General features: G+C 33.2%; 1 protein-coding gene across 2 annotated transcripts in view; it reads left to right on the top strand.

Annotated features, from left to right (window-relative positions):
- Window positions 1–21397, top strand: part of Mtx2 (metaxin 2) — a 55592-nt gene that overhangs the window by 18698 nt on the left and 15497 nt on the right. The window contains exons 2-3 of one of the 2 annotated variants that reach the window (XM_010607056.3): window positions 1236–1283; window positions 2265–2311. In XM_010607056.3, coding sequence (XP_010605358.1) covers window positions 1236–1283; window positions 2265–2311 — 95 coding nt within the window. Of the gene's footprint in view, window positions 1–1235; window positions 1284–2264; window positions 2312–12237; window positions 12517–21397 lie in introns of those variants that run through there. The other variant, XM_010607057.3, reaches the window with a different exon arrangement.

Below are 21397 nucleotides of genomic sequence, written 5' to 3'. Positions count from 1 at the left end.
TGCAAAATTATGTGGTCCTTTATTTGCTTGAAGATTTTGTGGTGTCATCATTAAGTATGAATAAACTTTTGTGTAGCCTAAACCAAGCCAAAAGTGATATTTGTAAATTTTAATGATGCTACTGTGTTTTTCTTTTCATTTTCAGGCATAAGAAAATTCTCTCCTATTCTTAAATGATCTATTTTAAGAAAAAAAAATGCTTCCCATGTATGCATTTCTTTTTTAAAAAGTCAGCCATAATTATATATTAATTTTTTTTTGTTGCTGTGTCACAGAGACTGGCTTAATATAAACACAGTAAAAATATCTATTATTACCAAATCTCATATATTTAACTCAATTTATTGCTGACTGCAAATGTAGTTGGTATATTAGAATTGTTGATTCTAGTGTTTTGTGATTTTTTAAAAAGGAATCATCAAATGATGTCCTAATATCCTGTGTATTCTGTCAGTGGCACCATTGCTCCTTAAGTGTAGTTGATTAGACAAAATATAAAATTAGTGCTTTGCCCAAGCACTAGCAGGTTGCTGATATTCTCCTTGTAGCTAGAATCATCTCTAGGTGAGAGAAAAGGGTCAAGGTCATGCTTCACTTCAGACCTCAAGTGAGCTTACTGGTCTTGTTTCACATTGTAGGCCCTTACTACTTTATCGTACTACCTTGTTTTGTTTTTGTGGAGTGGTTGTAGTAAGAATCAAGGCAGTGAAATGTTCTAGATGCAGCAAAATTTCTCTGTATTTTTATGTACTCTCAGCTTTAAAAAAATAGATGAATACCTGATGCATACACGTTTGATTTTTCATGTAGTGTTGTTTGAAACTTTATTTTGTTGGAAGTTTATGCAAAATATGACAAATACTGTTTCACTATCTTTTTGTAGTAAATCAAAACATCAGTATCTTTGTATATGTATGAGCAACATTTTGGGTATAGTTGTATTTAAAAGAAGCTAAACAAATTTATTTTTTGAATTACATTTTTGATTGGGCAAGATGTGTAATCTTCTCATAAGAAACATATTTTCACCAGGCAATAAAGCAAACATGCATTAAAACAGACTAACCTACTTATTCAGGCTAGCATATAGTCTGAGACAGTGTGACTAGTTGCATATTTAACGTGACTGTAGCAATTGACTTAATGCTCTAGGCCAATGTACATGCTTATTAATTTGGCTGATTATTGATATGCATTTCCTTATGTACCTAATTGTCATTGCCTTATTTCTGCAGCTACAGAACCTTGGCCTGAAAATGCTACATTATATCAGCAACTGAAAGGTAGGTTCTTGTTCACAGTTAATGAGTTTATATCAAATATATTTATTATAAAAAACTCTTCACTAATGCAATTTACTGCAAGAAGAACATAAAACATAAATAGAGGATTCCCTTTTATAATTTGTCTAGGCGGTTTTACCTAAACTTGTAAACTGCTAGTGTAAACCAACTATTCATGGCCTATAAGGTCCTTAGTTTATTATTGACTCATTATATTGGCTGCTGTAGGCAGTGTAAAATGATGTGGTTGCAGGAGCAGTTGGCAGATTTACTGCACCAATAGCTGAGACAGCAGATTTTTGAAGTCCTGTGGTAAAGTGGGCTCTCAGTAAAAAGGAACTGTTAAAATGTATAGGCTAGGATGGTTCAGGCTCCCTTCAGCAGCTCTTCATATATCATCAGATCACATTATGGACCCCATTTGGGGCTCAGCAGCCTGCTACAGTTGTCAGAAGACTGCAAAGTAATGAAGACTAATAGGCAGCAGCCCTAGTCTTCTAAGCATGGAATTTTTATTGCAGCGAACTTGTCATCTTTCTTTTGTGTGACAGACCTAGACACACTGTGCAATATTAACTGCAAGCTGGTTTTATATGATTGTGAATGTTTTTACTTTTAACTAGAGAGATTTGAATAGATACTGTTTTACTTAATTTTAATGAGAAGGGAAATATTTCTTGACACTTTAATAATGGATTTGTTTTTTAGTAAGCAGTTTTAATTACACATTGCTGATAAAATGAGATAAATTATTAAATAGTTGTAGAGGAAACTGTCCTGTTTCATCATTATTTGCATATTATGAACATTTAATCAAAATTAGGATTACCTAGTATTTATAGAACTTCATAATTACTTCAGTTTAGGCTATATTTTTTCTATATAAATAGGAATAGTTTTCTAAAATACAAATAATACATTTATATTTTGCATGTTTGGCAGTTACGCTTTTGACTAAGACCTTTTCTTGTGTTTTCACAGGGGAGCAAATTTTGCTTTCTGACAATGCAGCTTCTCTTGCTGTGCAGGTAAATATGTAAAAAATGTAATATATATATATGTACATGTTCATATACACATACATATACACACATTTACATATACTTGCATCTTCTGGGTGATTTGTATCGTCATGAATTACAATTTTTTTCTCTTCAGAAAGTCTGATAATACGTTTAGAATTTTTGTTACTATGATCAGTATAAAATTACTTCTCTGTGAAGCTTATTTTTATTATGTAATATTATTCAGTTAATTGTTATCAGTATATAAATATATAAAAATCAATCTTCATTATTTATTCTTGTAAACAAAATCACTTAAGTGCTGAGAACATTCTTTGCCTTCACTGTTGTTTTAGTGGTGTTTTTGCGGGGTGGTAGTTTCAGAATTATTTTCTAATTTATTTGTACATATTTATTTGCTACATATCTTTGAGCATTATCTTGCTCTAATCAGCTTGGCAGACTTAAAGCAGACATGTTCTTTAGCTACTCCTTATATTTTTGATTATATGTGTGTTTATTATTCCCAAGTCACATATTGAATGCAATATCTCTTTAAATTGTATATCACACGTTGTGTGATCCAAAAGAGATTAGAGGCCTTGTAACTTTAAGCTGTATTTAAAAGGACACTTGGGGGATTATTTACTTTAAAAGCAAGAAAGGAAATGTTTATGTAGATCATAGAATTATAATATAGTAATATTAACATTTTATATGTTTAGCTGCTATTTACTTAGTTTATAATAGTTTGAATCACAAAGGTGATTTTATTGTGTAGAAGCTAAAAGATAACTTAGAATGAAAATCTAAGATAAAACATTTATTGCAGGTGGAACTGAGCTTGAGGATAGAAAGAAAAAGAAGGAAAGAAATTGTTTATCAAGCTTTTGTTGTGTTCTAGGCATAATGCTAAGCATTTAATCTTAGGTCACCTCATTTATATGTTTTATTCAACTTGATGTCCTATGTACTTAGTGTCATTCAGTATGATAGTATGGAGTTCAGTGCATCATTTTAAGGCATGGGAAAAAGGAAAATATTGAAAGAAATGTGCTTGAACAATAATTTCTTAGTATAAGTATATGTTTCTTTTATATTTTTACCAAGAATATAAACTGTGTTTGTTTACCTTTATTTTGTTGTTCTTTATTAGTATTATAATGAGTTTTTATTTCTTTCTGTGGTAACTTTTGATACACAGAAATTCTCGGTTATGTGCAATAAATACAAGCTATATGCACTGTTTATTAATCCTCTCCTTCTTTTGGTGAGAAAAGTGCGATTTAAGTTAAGCTTTCAAATACTAATAACATGGTTGCCTAGCATATAGAATGTAGCAAGTAGATGTTTGTTGTATGAATGGTTTTACAACTGTGGTGAAAGCAATTTTGTCTGATAAACAAGAGCATGAATAAATAATTTGCTATGTCTAAACTAATGTTTTCAGTCTTTATATTTTGAAGACAGCTTCAGGGCATAGTGAATATTTTAATTGAAACACTGATTCTTAACCCTTTTGAAAATTGCCATTTGGAAATGACTTTTTCAGGACATGGCAAAAGCTATAGAAAAAAATTTCTGGAAAACATTCTAGTGCACACATAGAAATAAGAGTGTACCCAGACTATTCTGCATATGGTTTCAGCAGGTTTACTGATCTCCTTGCTGAACCTATCTGGGAAGTATTTTGAGTAATTTCCACCAAATAGAAAGGTATTTTTGAGTAGGAAGACATCAGTGTTACTCACCTGGGGAAATCTTTTACCCCTCAAAAATGTGATAATGTTTAGGAATTTTTGATTGTTAAAACTTGCCATTGGCATTTATTGAATATACACCAGGGTTGCTGCTACACACCGCACAATGTGCAGGCCAGCCCTCTGCAACAAGGGGTTATCTGAACCCAATTGTGAAGGGTCAAGGATGAGAAACCCTGGAATAGAGGGTTTAACCCATTTTCAATACAAAACAAGATGTTAGAATATTGCCACTTAAAAAAATTAACCTTTCAATATTTATCTAAGGGAAGACAAAAGGGTTTTTAGTTTGCTCTTTATCAGTTCTATTTTTATGGTTCTTATTAATTTGTTTTATCCCCATAGTTTCTCAAATTATAGCTTCAATTAAAAATAAAACCAGAAAAAGCCTTTTAAAATGTAGAAGTTTGCTTAACCATTTCATTTTTTCACTCTACATATGTCACTTCGATGATAAATTAACCAGCATATATTAAAAATTCTTGTTTTTTTTTTCAATATTCTTTGGCTTGACAGCTGATAGTAGCCATGACTATAAATGTGACTTCCCCACATATCTGATGTAAACTTTATGGAGTAATTTTCTTCTATATAGTAGATCAGCATCCGTTTAGAAAGATCAGTTAAAGGCTTTATGTTTGATGTATAAAATTGATCAAAACAATGTGACAGGTATCCATAAACTGAATATTTTCTAGATGATATCAGATATCAGACATTAGCTATTTTCATAGTCTATCAATTAAATCATCAGGAAATTTAAATTTTACTTACCACATATACTTGGTATTTATTATACCTCTGAAGCTAAGTGGTTCGATTTTGATTACAAGAACATTTATTTATTTATTTATTTGTTTGTTTGTTTTTGGTACCAGCGATTGAACTTAGGACCTTGTGCTTGTGAGGCAGGCAGCGGCACCACTGAGCTAAATCCCTGGCCCCTGCTTTTATGATTTTGGTTTAAAAGAAAATAAATGTTTTGCCCTGTGGTTTCTTGTAGGATTTTCTTTCCTTCCCTCATCCACAAAGTATTGGTTTTAACTGAAGTGTTTGCTTTATCATAGTGTAATCCTAAATGTTGAATGTAGTGAGGTAGTAGTATGAGCTCTGTGTGTGTGTGTGTGTGTGTGTATGCACGTGCGCATGTATATAATACTGTATACATGTGCACAAATGCAGGAAGAGAGAAAAATTTTCCATTCTATAATTCTTATACTTCAATTGAATGACTTAAGCTTATATTGATTGGGAAAACAATTTTGATAATAATTCTGTTATTGCTCTGTCATACCCCCAAACCCAATCAACATAAAATATTAGCCACATATATAATTTAAAAATTTCTGGTAGCCCCATTATAAAAGTAAAATAAACAAATGAAATTAATTTGAATAATATATTTTATTTAACCCTCTATGTAAACATTGATTATTTTATCATGTAATTAGTACAGCATTTATTTACATTTTTTCCATATTAAGTTCACAATCTAATGTATATTATACATCTAGCATAACTCAGTTTGTGCCAGTTGCAGTTCAAGTGCTCAGGAGCCACATGTAGCTGGTGACTCTTGTATAGGACAGTGCAGGTTTAGAAGTAAAATAGAATGGAAATAAAGTGTTTGTAAATGGTGAGGGGAGGAGGGGGTGAAGGAGGGCAGGGACAAGGGGTAAAAATGAGAACCAAGACCTGTCATATAAAGGTACAAGAGCCCAATAATGAATGTAACTGTACTGTATGCCTAAAATGTACCAATAAACTCAATTAAAAAAATAGAAGCACGTACATATGAACTTTATAATTTTTCTGTAAAAAAGTTTTAAAAATTTTTACCTGAATTTTATATCTGTACTAATTTAGTATATGCTATTTTTATAGCTGATTCCACAAATGAAATGGGCAGCTGTTTTCTCTTCTAAATGTGCATGCCATAAATAGAATTCTTTATTTGAAGTTTCCTCACCAGTAAAATAGAGTTGTAATAGATGCTAATCTACTGGGTTATGAAGATTCCAAGTGTTAACATATGTAAAGCACTCAGGAAAATAATCTGTAAATGTGCTACAGATTATTTTTAAATCTCCTGATTCCTTGACAGAAATACTCATAATCAATTTCAGCAAGAGGGATGGGTGCTTGCAGGTTTGATAATGCCTAAACCATACCAGAACATTTGAGAAATAAGGGGTATATGCAAAACTTTTCAGGGAACATATTTGTATTTTATGAACATTAATGTGAATTTTTGTAATTGTTCTTTCATGGCATCTAAAATTGTTAAATTGAATGCTTTAATTCAAACAAAATGTTATTTTAATAATACTGAATAAGGGGGCCTGGGATTTAATTCAGTGGCACTGAGCAAGGTCCTGAGTTTGATCCCTAGTACCACACACACAAAAAATATTGAATAAGATTTGGTTTAAAATTTAAAGTTTAGTAAATGCTTTTATTGTAGAACACACTGTGATCATTTTTTTTTCCAAACCGAGGATTGAACTTGGAACTTTGAGCTTGAGAAGCAGACGTTGGCACCACTGAGCTACATCCCCTGCCCTAGATAATTTTTGAGGAATATCGATTGCGCCCAATCCTTACCAAGATCCTACTTCCTAGTACTATTCTTTTCCTCACCTTAAAGATGTGGACACTAAAGCTCAGCGAGGCTCTGCCTAGTCCTAGGGCCCATGCATTTGGAGGTAAACAGAAAACAATGGCAGCAGTTTGGTGTCATGTGTGCTCATCACTGTGCTGGGCACATAATTCTTACTAACTTGTTGAGTCCATATCAATCATGTGAAGTAGGTTGTATAGATAATCCACTCCCACAGCAAGCCTATGAAGTAGGTACCTTTTTCCCTCCTTTCCCCATAGATTATGGAAATAAAACAGAGAAGTCAAACAGTTGGCCCCAAGTTACCTAAGAAGTACCTGGCAGAATTGGAATGCAAACCTAAGACGTCTGAGTAGCCGGGAGGTCCACACACAACAGTGCCTATCAGTCTGCTCCATGCTCCATTGATAAAGATCTCTGAACTTTACCCAACAATAAGTGAACTCTTTTGTTTGTTTGTTTTTGGTACAGGGGATTGAACTTGGGTCCTTGTGCTTGTGAGGCAGGCAGAGGAACCACTTAACTAAATTCCCGGTTCCAGACTTTTGTTTTTTGTACCAGGAATTGAACTCAGGACCTTGAGTTTGCAAGGCAGGTGCGTTGCCACTGAGTTAAGTCTGTGGCCCAATAAGTGAACATTTAATCACACCTTATTTCTGAAATTTCTTAGCACATTAATCTTCTGCTTGATATGGTTTGTTAATGTATGGTATATAAGGTATGAAAGATAAATATGACTTAGCTTTTGGATTTTTAAAATGAGATAAAGGTCATCATAGTTAATATGAAGCACAAGTTAGATAATGAGAACTTCTTTTGAAAAAAGGAAAAACTATAGAAATAAAAGATGATGTTGAATAAAAATTATCTATTTTGACTTAAAGATTTATCTGCCTATTTAGTGAATATCTCAATAATAAAATATTAGTTTCTAGTAAATTTTAGAAGAAATTCCATTGGATATAAATGAAATCAATTTAAAAAGAAATGATTTTTGTGTTGGTATGGCTCAATCTAGATTTTATGAAAATTTGAATGTAGCTTTTAGAGAATGTCTCAAACTGATGATCATTATTAGAATGCTGTGTGAAAAAGTAACCTTACATTTTACCTCAAGTGAGAACTACCTTTAAGCTTAGATTGAGGGGATTATCCCAATTCTATTTAATATGTTTATTTTTCCTTACCCTTTGTGAATAAATACTTTACCTCTAAAAATGCAAGAGAACCACAAAGGGGAAAAAACTTCCTTTCTTTTGATTATGTTGTATCCGTTTTTATAAAAAGTCAGCATTTTTATAGGCCCCATTAATGCTGGCCTATGAACACTAACATGTCAGATCTCCTGATAAATACTTAGCTGACCCTTGCTTTTTCCTTTCAGTAAATGATGCTTTTTAGGATGACATATTAATTAGTGGTTAAATGGTAATATCCTGATGTAGTGTTTGGGGATGAGCAGAGGGAGGAGAATATCGCTTTCCTTTGGGGCCGCAGGCTTGTTGTTGCACTGGAGAAACAGCTGTAAGTATGAAAATATAGCTGCTGTCAACTTCTGCTGTCATTCACACTGCTGCAGTATACAGCTTACCTGCAGCATTTTGGAGAAAACGATTTTGATCTTTTTACTTGGTTATGTACATATTTTGTTTTAAACCACTTGTTCGGGTTTGCATATATTTAAACCTCACATAAATACAGGTAGGATGGTACTAGTGTATATATTTTAATGGAGAACTAATAAGAGTAGTGTTTTATGGAAAAACATTTACAAAACTGATACTGTATAATTTCCTCAAAGTTTCATATAGTGTAATGTTTAGGTTTTTAAAGTATATTTGTCCCTTCATTATTTTTATTATCCTCTGCTAAATGAGACTTCAGTATTGCTTTCAGAGTAGGAGAAGGAAAGGAAAACTGCAGGGGAAAGATAACAGTAAATATTTAGTAGATAAGGGGATCATGAAACCCTTTTCAGTATTCTAAAATGAACAAAATGGAGGCTACCAATATTTTCTTGATATTATTGAATTTAAATTGTTCAGATTGTTCTATATTGTATATTATTGCTTTTATATCAGTATTAAAACATTTTGGTTGTTTATGCTTAAAACACCTGGCATGATTTAATTATATAAAATGTGATGTTTACAAAAGTTAAATGTGAACTTAAATTGCAAATAAAATTTAACAGATTTTAAAAAATCACAGCATTAATATTATTTTCCTGAATGCATGACTGGTTTGGTGTGTGTAAAGCATTGAAACCAGTCCCGTAAGATTTGTGGAATGAAGTACATTTAAAATAGAATTAGATGGTTGAGATGTTATTTTTAATTAATAAAATAATGTGAAATGTAAAATAATTATACAGGGAATGGTTTACTAATATAAAATTTACTTAGTCAAAATTCACATTCATGGTTCTGAGAAATTAGAAGTTAGAATATCAGGAGTGTACTCTTTTGTTTGAAGTAAACACCAGGTAGGATTTTAAAGTTTCTTAATGTGAAACAGAGCAATAAAGCATAGTGGTGAAATGAAAAAAAAAAAACCCCAACAATCTATTTTTTAAACAGAAAAATGCTAGAATTTTTCATTATTAGATATACAGTATCACCATAATCGATCTAGCAGCATTATATTTGAGCTGAAAATACACTTAAATTTGAGGCCATGTAGTACCTTGTGTGAGTGAAACATCTTTCATATAGTTCTAAGATGAAATTACCCTTGAATGAATAGCATCTTCATTTATCTTCAAACCTCTTCTGTGTGCTTAGTGAATCTACTCTTTCAACATTCTACAACAAGAATTACATTATACCATTATACCAGAGTACTTCTGCAGTGTGAAATAGATTGGTTTGGAAAATGAACTTGGCTTTGCTATAAATTACATTCACAGGTACAAAGGAATGTGTTATTTTATTTAAAATACTCACAAATACAATTAAGGCCTTAATTTATGTTAAACTGCAAATATGGCTATTACCGTAACTGGATTAGGAACTTAATCTGTCACTTCAAGAATGATACCTTACACTTTTCATTTGTAACCTTAGATACATTATTTCAATTATAGAGTCTGCAGCTGTTTGATATAAAGAATGAATTATTTTGTAGATAGATTTGCTCATACTTTTTAATTTTAAAACATGCCTCTTCCATAAGGTGGAAAATAATTCTTCAGTTGTCACAGATTTTCCTTTGTGTCCTCATGAAATAAGATATGAATTAAAATTCAGAATCATTTTTATTTTGTGCCTCGAAAATAGCATTACATACTTGAGAATAGTCCTTAGTGAATTCTTACATAAAATGTTTCAAATTTAATTATGCGATGAATAGCTTTGTCCTAAAGAAGAAAACCTGAGGTCTGCTGTGTAAGGATGGCTTTACCTGGTTGGACGAAAAGTGGATTGTTCCCTATCTAGAATTTGGATGGCTTTCTTAGTCTGACTTACATAAATTTAGAAGCTGTGTTTATAACACCTTAAATTCTATAATATCAGTCAATGTAAAACATCCGATCTTTGAAAATTTTATTAAGGATAGATCTTTAAAATTTTTGAGTTACTTTAATGTTTGTATGGGTATATAGTGCTTTTTACTGCTTAAATGCAATTAGAATATTGTTATATATTTAATTTATAAGACAAATGTTCATTTTATTTTCAAAATAAAGAAAAGAAGGGGTAAAGGGTCTAACTCAGTAATGAAGTGCTTGCCTAGCATGCGTGAGGCCCGGGATTTAATCCTCTGTACTGAAAAAGAAAGGATAGTTGGTGCTGCTGATTGGTCAGTGACTCAATATTGGGTTGCTATTAGTTAACTAAAATGAAATAAATATATTTTATGTTCCTGCCAACCACTATTTAACTTATCAAAAGAATTTTTAAAGTTTTAGAACTGTTGTTTTTTCTCCATTAGTAATATTATTTTTTGAAGATAATAGAACTTCATAAAATTCACTATATAATTTAGAAAAAAAGTAATTTTTTTCATTTACTTAATTTAATGCCAGCTATGCTACTGATAATGTGTAGGGTTCTTCAGTTACAATAATTATTTTTTCTGTACCTTTGATTGTTTTATAACTGTTTTGCTAATTTTGATCCTAAAGTTTATTTATATAATAGGGAAAGCTTATACGTTTTCCTATTCTGATTGACTTCTTTGTTGCCCTCGGGAAGAATCTGACCTTTTCCCCACTACAGTTGTTAGATGTTGATGTATCTAAAACTTAGTCAAATATTACAGTAGTCTGCCCCCCCCATTGAACTCAGGACCTTGCACTTGCAAGGCAGTCGTGGCACCACTGAACTAAATCCCCAGCCCTCCAGTAGCTTTTAGATGAGAGTTTTACTAAGAAAGGTTTTATTTTCTGATGTGATCTACTTTGTATTTATTCTCAAATAGCATTTCATGGTTTTGGTGATAAAGTTGATGTATTAAAGCTTTTTTTGCTCATTGACTCGTGGTTTGTGATTACTGCATAGGTAATTATTTTTCATTAAGTTGAATTTGTGTTATAGTTTTCTAAGGCATTGTTTACTTATTGATATTTGTAAATATTGAATTTTTAAAATATCTCTTCATTTTAACAGAATCTATGTTTATTTTAAAGCATTGAGCTTTGGATTAAAAAAGTTACAAAATGCTAATGTTTAGTTTGCTAGTTTGAACTTAGGTATTTTTAAATTTGTGATTTTGAATACCTAATGGCCTGTTCATTAAGACATGTTTATCAGAAGCCTGTTGTATTCTGGGGACAGTATAATGAACAAAAAAACATGGTCTGGATTTACTAATGGAGCATAGATTTTGAAGAAGGAGGTCTTTTGTCAATTCACTTCTCAGTGTATATGATTTTGAAAAATTATTTACAAAGGAATATTTATGTTATCTTTATTCATAATATCTTTGTACATTGTTTTTTTCTTACAGAAGATATATATTATTACATATATAGTATACAATAGAATGATTATTTACTATACTATATAATAGATTTTATATGTGTTAAAATATAAATCATATTCAGTGTTCATTCTTTTAAAAAGTGCTTTTTGTGTGTTTTTGTATGGTCTTTTATTCTTTCAATATCTAGGTTTGTTTTTTTTTTGGTACCAGGGATTGAACTCAGGTCTTTGTGCTTGTGAGCTCAGTGGCAGAACCACTGAGCCAAATCCCTGGCCTGAAGCTTTAATTTTTTTTTTTGGTATTGAACTTGGGACCTTGCACTTGTGAGGCAGGCAGTGGAATCACTGAGCTAAATCCCCAGCCTGTTTTTCAGTATCTATTTAGAGATTTTTTTACTTTAGTGCATAATTTTGCTGTTTTGATTTTATAGAAATACAATTAATTGCAGTGAATAATAATAACTTTTTCTCCTAAGTAGGTATTAAAAAATAATGAAGTGAAGTCAGCTTTCTTTTGCAGTTATCAAAGTTAAGTAATCTTTTCATTTGCAAATAAACAACTAAGTTTTTATTACTAATGTTAATAATAATAATACCTAACATTTGGTAAATTACTCTGTGCCAGGTGGTGTATAAGAAGTGTACCTGACAAACTTACCTTCATTCTGCAATGAGAAGGCTTGTGACATAAGGAACTTTCTTTCCCAAGCTGACACAGTCACCAGGATTCCACTCAGCAATTTCTTGTTGGGCGGCTTCTCTATTATCTTACTGTTCTATATTGACTCTTTAAGATGATAAAAGGGATTCCTGTTTTCCCAGTGTACATAGTAGAGAAGTGGTAATTAGCAAAGACAATCTGAAAACTCCTGAGCCTCCTTTTCCCACTAAAATCTTTTTAATCTCACAGTTTCTCCTATCTTGGTAAGTGGCAATTCTGTCTTTCTCGTTGTTAAAGCCAGAAACATTGAGTCATATTTTGAGTTCTCACTTTTTCTTTGGTCCACACTGTTATCCGAAAAGTCTCTTGGCCCTCCCTTAAAATTATAGCCTCACTGTGACATCCTACACTTTTCATCATTCCCAGACTGGTTCATGCCATTATTTTTTGTTGGATCATTATAGAATCCTCCTAGTTCTCCTGCTTCCATAGTTTTCTGTCCTCCACAGTCTGAGATCGGTATGTTTTTGTAGATCTATAATGTGTCATTCATATTCCAGCAATCCTCAGATTAACATCTAATTATTCCTCATTTCACTCAAAAGTACAAGCCAAAATCCTTAGGAATTACCTGCAAGATTCTACACATGATTTTGTTTGCCTCTTGTCTCTTACTGCTTACTTTCTTGTTCCCATGTTGTCACACTGGCCTCATTACTACATGCTAGTTGAAGTACAGCCTGTTTTATGCATTTGAACTTGGACTCCTCTTCCCCTAAATACAGAGTCTGCCAAAAAAAAAAAAAAGTATACATACTTTAGGAAAAAAACTCATGTAAATGTTTTAATACTAAATTTATTGAGACATCATGAGATTAATACAAATTTAGCTTTGTCCTCTACAGTTACAAGGGATGCTGCAAGCAGTGGCCATTAGCTTCTAGACATTTGTTAGTATGGTAAACTGCTTGGTAACTTTGGTCATTGATATTGCTGCACATGCACTTTCAATTTCTTCACTAAGGGCTGGCAGTGGGATTTCTGTGATATGCAGCATCCTCTAGGGTCCCCCATATGAGGGTAATACCATCTGTTGAAAAAATATCATACTATTTTTCTTTTCCTGAAGTTTATGTAATTTTTTTGTTGAACTGTATATCTACTTGGTTCACTCCCTAACTTTCTAAGGTTTATGCCCAAATTATTACCTTATTGGTGAGCCCTTATCTGACCACCCTGTATATTAATACACATATACTGCTTTGTATTTCTAAGTAGTTGGACTTACTGTGCATATTTTCTGGTTTATTTGCTTACTATTTGTCTCCTTTTGGATGTAATTTCCATCAGGGCTGAGACTTTGTTTGCTGCTCTATTCCCAGTGGCTAGAACAGTTCCTGATAAATATCAAGTACTCAATAAATATATTGAATGTATTCTTCTAATAAGTTAGCATACCAGGAAGCTACACAAAGGCTTATAAGTTAGCCTCTTGCAAGCCTTTTTGAGATATATTTTAATGTTTGACTTTAGGGTGTTAGAAGAAAAAACCACATAAAAGGCAATTCTGCAGTTGATATATGTTGTCCTATGTCATTCAGTAGCTCTTGTAGAAGATTCCAGATGACAAATACCTTATAACATTTAGTATAAGTCCAGTTGATGAGTGGCCTCATTTTTTTGAATTCTTCATTGATAGTTTTACCATAATTCACTAAATCTCTTTCTCTCATGGATGGGTATTGTTATTGTTACATTAATTATTTTGTTGTTATAAACCCATCTTTGATTAATGAGTAAGCTCTTGTTACATTTATTATTTGTTATTATAAACCTGTTTTTTCTTATGATGGGTATTAAGCTATTGTTATATCTGTTATTTTGTTAAAATAGGGCATAGGTATTTTTTTTTTCAGCTTTAATTGAGTTTATTGGTACATTTTAGGGATACAGTACAGTTACATTCATTGTTGGGATCTTGTACCTCTACATGACAAGTCTTGATTCTCATTTTTTCCCCTTACCTCTGCCCTCTCTTCACCCCCTCCTTCCCTCCCCATCTACAAACACTTTATTTTCATCTTTTCATTCTCTCACATTTTTTTCTTTTCCCTTTTTACTCTTCCCCTACCCATCCCACCTTCCCTACACCGTTAGCTCCTTTGTTCCCATTTCTAAATGTCAGTAATCTTATTAGAATCTTATGCATTGTTGCAGATTATTTAAACCAGGGAAACTATTCGGTAGGGCATAGGTATTAATAGCCTTATAAATATGATATTTATGCTTATATGATATACTTCTAGTAGTAAAAATGCTGGATCAAAGGATGTATAGTCCTTTCCAGAGTCCCTTAAGAGGTTACATTGATTTTAATCCCAACTAGTGAGTAAATGTAAATCGTGTTTTACATTTTGGCTAATTAGCTTTTTTCTATGTATTATCAAAAGTTTCTGTTGCTTCATTTAAAAATTTACATGATTAGAACTACATTTATTGTTCAGATTTTTATATGTTCATCCATTCCATTCATTTGGTCAGCTGATAATCTCTGTGTTTCAGTTATACATCAGTTATACAACTCCTTTGTTCCCTCCTTTCTTCCTTTCCTTCTTTCCTATAGTTTTAAACCTCTGTATCCTGGTATTTTTTCATTTTATGATACAAATACTTGTTGTACTGACCTCATAGGGTAAAGCTTCTATGCAAGTGTCTGGAATATAGTAAGTACTCAATAAATATTAGCCATTATAATTTTTCTTTGAAATTGCCTGCCTGTTGTCTTCATTTTTGTTTCCTCTCAGTTCCTTTTTTTAACGGCTTATTTTAGCTCTTTTTGTTTGAGGCTTTCCCCAAATATTTCTTGATCTCTGCCAACCATTTATAGTTAAAAGTGAGCCATTAAAAAAAAAAAGCTGATGAGATAAGGAGCTTTTTTGGGGGCATGTGGGTGTCACTTAGACTGATTGATTATACATCAAGCTGGCATTTTTTGTTGGACATTCTCACCCCAACCCTGACTAAAACAATCAGTAGTTTTAGTTGTGTTTTAATCCAGAGAGATATCCTGAAGTGGTAGCCTGTTTGGGAGCTGAGAGGGAGAAGGGTACCATGGTTCTCTTTAGTTAATGTGTGAACTTAATAGTCTTCTTTTCTGTGTCATTCCTCTCCTGTGCTTGGATCCTTGAAGCAGAAGTGTCTGATTAGATTTCTCCAAAGAATAAGCCTATTACTTGCATAAATTAGGGGAGGGCTGATTTTATCTGATTATATGCTGCTTATGTAGATTTCATCCAATCCTATATGCAGTCCCATAACTTACCTCTGTTTTTTTGTTTTTGTTTTTTTGTTCTTTTTTGGTACCGGGGATTAAACCCAGGCCCTTGCACTGGAGTACATCTCCCAGACCCTTTTTATTTTTATGTGAGGCAGTCTCACCAAGTCATTAAGTTGCTCAACTTGCTCTCTCCTGCCTCAGCCTCCTAGAGGTTACCTCCTAAGATTACCAGAGTGCTGCCTTTTGTGCTACCTGCCTCCAATTTTGAGATCTTCTGTGTTTCTTTGATGCAGATGTATTATTGACTTTCTACGCCGTTAGGTTTCAGTCCCCCAACCCCAGTGTGCTTTCTGTCTTACAAAAATGGGTTGATATCGGTGGTCTGCTTTTGTCTTTTTCCCATTCTTTGTTTTTGTTTTATATCTTTTTTATTTCTTTACTGTTATTTCAATAGAATTTTTGAAAGGTTGCAGATATAAATGCACAAAATCAGTTCTTAGTATTTAACCAGTTACCAATAATTTGGTGTTTTTTCTTTTTAATTTTTTTCAAGTAAAAAAGAAATTCAGATACCCTACCCTTTCAGTGATTTTTTTTGACATTTAGGAATTCAATTAATGTACTCAATATGTTGAAATTACATTGTGCTTATTAAATTTCAGGGTCTTAAAGGTCAGATACTGGCTGTGTGCATGTGCCTATTTAAAACAGTCTACTGTGTGTAGGTACTGAGTAAATTTATATTCAAAGACTGAATGTTTATTGACTTATTTATTCTTCAGTTCTTAGCTTTTATGTGTTAATTTGCTTGATTATTTTAGCATTTGGAATTGTTCAACAAATGAGTGACCCTATATTACTTCTTTTTGAAATTGGAGATATTATGGTGGGTAGTATGTCAACATTTTCAGAAATTGATTGATTACTTGCATATTTTTGTGCATTGTATTGTTATGCAGCTTGTTATTGTAATATTAGCCTAATCACTTTCAAATGATGTCAGCCTCTTGTGCTACAGTCTCTTTTATGTAGATTACTATCGCTGTGGACTCAGGCTGACCATCCAGTTGATGTCATCACATCACGGTGTGATGGTGGATATATTTTGTGTCTTTGCTTTTCAGTAATAAGAGAAGCCACTAGACACAGATGCCTGTTGAATACTTGAAACGGGGCTAGTTTGACTGGGAAATCGAATTTAAAATATCATTCAATTTTAATAAATTTATATTGAACCTAAATAGCAACATGTGTCTTTCTATGTTGGATAGCATAGTTACAAAGCATTATTCTGATAATGCACTATCCTTTTGTTTGTTTGTTTTTGGTGTGGAGGATTGAACTCAGGACCTTGTGCTTGAGAGGCAGGCGGCAGAACCACTGAGCTAAATCCCTGGCCCTAAATTTTGTTTTTTGTGCCCCACCCCCAATATTGGGGATCAAACCCATGGCTTTGTACATGTTTGGCAATGTGCCAGGTATTTGATTAAATTGTTGTATGTCTTTCATCTGAATTGGTTAAGAATAAAGTATCCAACTGAAAAATAAGAGATGAATTATCCTAGGTTTATTATTGTAACTACATTTTCTTTGGATTTATATAAAAATGGGTAAGGGGAAAAAATGAGAATCAAGACTTGTCATGTGGAGGTACAAGATCCCAACAATGAATGTAACTGTACTGTATCCCTAAAATGTACCAATAAACTCAATTAAAGCTGAAAAAAAAGAATAATAAAATATAAAATTAAAAAAAAGAATATGCAGATTGCTTTTTCAGAATTGAAAATAAAATGTGTTTTAAGTTGGTGTATCATGCTTGTTACTTGAAGTTTTTTTATGTGCTGTTAAATACTGAAATGAAAGTGAAAGGTGAAACACTATTTTGGAATTTCTCAGATTTTCTTTTCGACAGTACTGTTTCAGTCAAACCTTTTGCAATTTTTATATTATTAAAGACAGTCAGTGTATTTGCATTTTAATGTTTGCATGATATACTGTTTTTGTGACATCAGACTTTTTTGAGCTGCAGATTAATTTAGAAAAATTTTTGAATCAGTTATAAAAAATAATTGTACTAAATATAAAATTATATAAAACTATGTAACATTATATAAGACTATATAAAATTAATCACTGGCTAATCAGAATTATGCCATCAGTTGAAGTCTGTGGTAAATTAAATGTTAGACTGATCATAATTTAGTTTTTTAAAATAAAGAAGTAAAAAAATCTGGGACCAAGAAGCATGAATTTGATCACAGAACATTATAGTTCTGCTTAACATTTTGTTAGAGAAATGCAGCCTTATGGAATATTGATAAATAGAGTTAAGCCCGTGCATTTAAGCCATCAAAGTTTACCATATTTTCTATTTTACATAATATTATAATTGTTACCTAGCAACTGAATATTGTCCAGGCCTTTGAGAAGATGTAAACATTCTTTCAAACTCTTTTGCTCTGCTGAAGGCCTCAGTCCTTCTTCGTCTCTCATTCCTTGCAAATGACTTTTGTCCTTGTTTCCTTTTTCTCATTCATTTTCTTGTCCTTTCTTATCAACATGCAGTCACCACTGATCCGTGTGGAAGAAGTGTCCTGTCTGCTTACAAAAGCTTATCCCTCCGCTTGTGCGCTTGTTCTGTTCCCTTTTGCCTTCTCATGGATCTTGTGTATCAGTTATTGTACCATCCAGTTTTTTTTTTTTTTCTTTGTACGAGAGATTGAACTCAGGACCTTGGGGCTTGTGAGGCAGACAGCGGCGGCACCACTGAGCTAAAGCCCTGGCCCCATCCAGATTTTTGTTTTGTGTATGTTTCGCACCCAGACTCTTCAGCGGCCCAGGCAGGCACTCCTCCATGCCCCCCAGCCACAGCTTCTTCATCACTATAGATGCATGTGTAAAGAAGGCCTTTGACTCTTCTACTCCCTTCTTTTCTTCTGATCCACTCTATTTGAAAGAACTGTTTATATTCTGATTCTTGCCTTCCTAGCCAGCCTTCCACGTGATTTTTATACGTGCTGAGGGAACTGCTGTCCTCTCCTATAATGGTGGGTCCACTGGAAACTCGTGGCTTATAGACTGGAATCACAAGCAATAGTATTTAGAGGACTTAGTGTACACTTAGATGCAGAAGAATCTCTCTTAGATGCAGGTTGTCTCTTAGATGTGGTAACTTGTGGTTGCATGAAGTGGTATTTAACCTAGAAACAGAAAGTTAGGATTAGGTTTGTCTGTGACAGAAACCTAAAGCAGTAGTAGTGTAAAGAGATGGGACTGTTACTTTTGTAAATACAGATAATCCAGGTTTGGTGATCCTGGTTTTTAAGAACCTAAGGTCTTTTGCTCTTGTTACTTTATCACATACAACACTTAGCTTCTATGTCACGGTTCAGTTTGGCTGCTTTAGCTCTAGCTATTTTTTTTTTTTTCACATTCCAGCCTGCAGGACCTTTTTAAGGTCACGTTGGCCAGACTTGAGATGTTGAACCAACCCAGTTGCAAAGGAGACTGGACAATAAATATTTTAAATTTCATGCAGCCATGTTCATAGATATAAATCACAGGTTCAACTACTGTGGAAGAAGGGAAGAGCATAAATGGGGCAGAGAGATTATTGACAGCTTCTGTCACGTTAAGTTCTTGGAGCTTTGGTTGAACCACTATGGAATGTTTATGGTAAGCATTGCATTATCTTAGATTAGTTGTGGAAAAATGAGGGAGACTGTGGGGAAGGTGATAGAAGTAAAGAAATTATAATATAGTCCTTGGCTTTCTAAGAGATTTCACTCACTTGAGATCAGACATGCATATGTAAGTTGCAGAGCAATATAACCATCTGAGGGTTTAGTGGAGAACATGAGACTCACATGGGATTCATTTTTAGAGGGAAGTATTTCTAGAAGACTGGAATTTGGGGAATACAGGTTTGAGGAAGAAAACTGATCTGCTTTTGTGTAATTGGGTCCTTTGTGCAAAGTACTGTATTAATCACTGTTGAATACTCTTACCACATAGTCTTAAGACTGATTTCCAATGCAGAACTAAGGAAGGAATTGTAATAAACACCTCTTAGGAGAAATTTCTGCTGGGCTGGAGTAGGATGTTCTGTTCATAATTTAATATATGATGAGTGTTAGACTTATTAATTTATTTATCTCAACTTACATTTGATCATTTCCAATATTTCCTCTAACTCCAAAACAGATAAAATATTTCCCAACTTGTAGTAGTTAGAACAGTTGCAATTTATGATCTCCCAATTAAATGAACAATTGTGTAGAAAGAACATGAGTAAATTTTGTCACAAGAGAGAACTAAACTTTGAGTATTATAAAAAATAGTAGATTTTGTAGAGTTCATTAGTGTCCTAAAACATTTAAAAATGAATTAGTATGATGTTGCAATGCAGTTTTGTATTTTTTCACTTAATGTAATTTGCCTTTTCTTTGTCATAAAAATTCTTTAAAAACATGAACTTTTAGCCGGCTGTGGTGGCACACGCCTGTAATCCCAGCATTGGGAGGCTGAGGTAGGAGGATCGCTGTGAGTTCGAGACCAGCCTGAGCTACATAGTGAGTTCCAGGTCAGTCTCAACTATATAGTGAGACTCTGTCTCAAAAAAACCAACCAACCAACCAAACAAAACATGAACTTTAAAAACGATTGTATAATATTCTGTGGTTTGTATTTGCTATAATGATTTATCTATATCCTATTGTTAGAAATTAAGTTTTTTGTAAAATTTTTGTTCCTATAAGCCAAGTGAAAATAAACAATTTAAATCTTAAAAAATGAATTCAGGAGCATAGCAGTTACCTGTTAGGAATTTTAGTACTATTGGAGAGAATATTGAAGTAGCATTTTGAGTTTTCCTGTAAGGGAGACAGATGAGCCTACAGAGAGTAGTAGAATTAAATAGTCAATACCTTATAAAAACCAGACTTTATCCAGTTTCCAACTGATGGGCAGATGGGCTGTTTCCAAGTTTTAGCTATTACAAACTGTGCTGCTATAAACATGAGTGTGCATATATCACTGTGGTATGATTCTTTTGGAAAGATACCCAACAGAGGGATGGCTGGGTCAAATGGAACCTCTAATCCTAGTTCTTTGAGGTATCTCCATATTGACTTCCATAGTGGTTGCACCAGTCTGCACTCCCACCAACGTGGAGAAGGGTTTCTTTCTCTCCTCAACCGCGCCAACATTTGTTGTTGTGTGATTACTTGATAGCAGCCATTCTTTGTGGGGTGAGGTGAAATCTCAGTGTTGTTTTCATCTGCATCTCTCAAATGACCAGTGATGTGGAGCATTTTTTTCATATATTTACTTGCTGCTTTTATTTCTTTGTCTGAGAAATATCTGTTCATTTCAGATGCCCATTTTAGAATTGGGCCTTTATATTTGGGGGGGGTTGGCTTTTTGAGTTCTTTATATATTTTAGATAATAGTCCTTTGTCAGAGGAGCAGCTGGTAAAAAGTTTTTCCCACATTGTAGGTTGTCTCTTAGATGTGGTTTTTCTATAAAATGGAATACTACTAAGCCATAAAGAATGAGAAAGTAGATTCATTCATAGGTAAATGGGTACATTTTGAGGATATACTCCTAAGTGAAATAAATAAGTCACACATATGCAAATACTGAATAGTTTCTCTGGTGTGAAAAACTAAAATAGTACTCAAGATCCTAACGGGACAATTAGCAATGTGAAATAGGAAGAAAAGGACCAAATGTGTAGGGACAGAAGGATAGGGAAAAGGGAATAAGGGAAAAGGAAAAAAGTATGAGAAAATGTAAAAATGGAATTAAAGTGTTTGAAGGTGGGGAGGGGAGGAGGGGGTGAAGGGAGGGTGGGGACAAAGGG

Source organism: Fukomys damarensis, unplaced genomic scaffold (genome assembly GCF_012274545.1).
Source record: "Fukomys damarensis isolate Sample0158 unplaced genomic scaffold, DMR_v1.0_HiC HiC_scaffold_26, whole genome shotgun sequence".
Lineage (NCBI taxonomy): Eukaryota > Metazoa > Chordata > Mammalia > Rodentia > Bathyergidae > Fukomys > Fukomys damarensis.
This window is presented reverse-complemented; position numbering and strand designations above follow the sequence as displayed.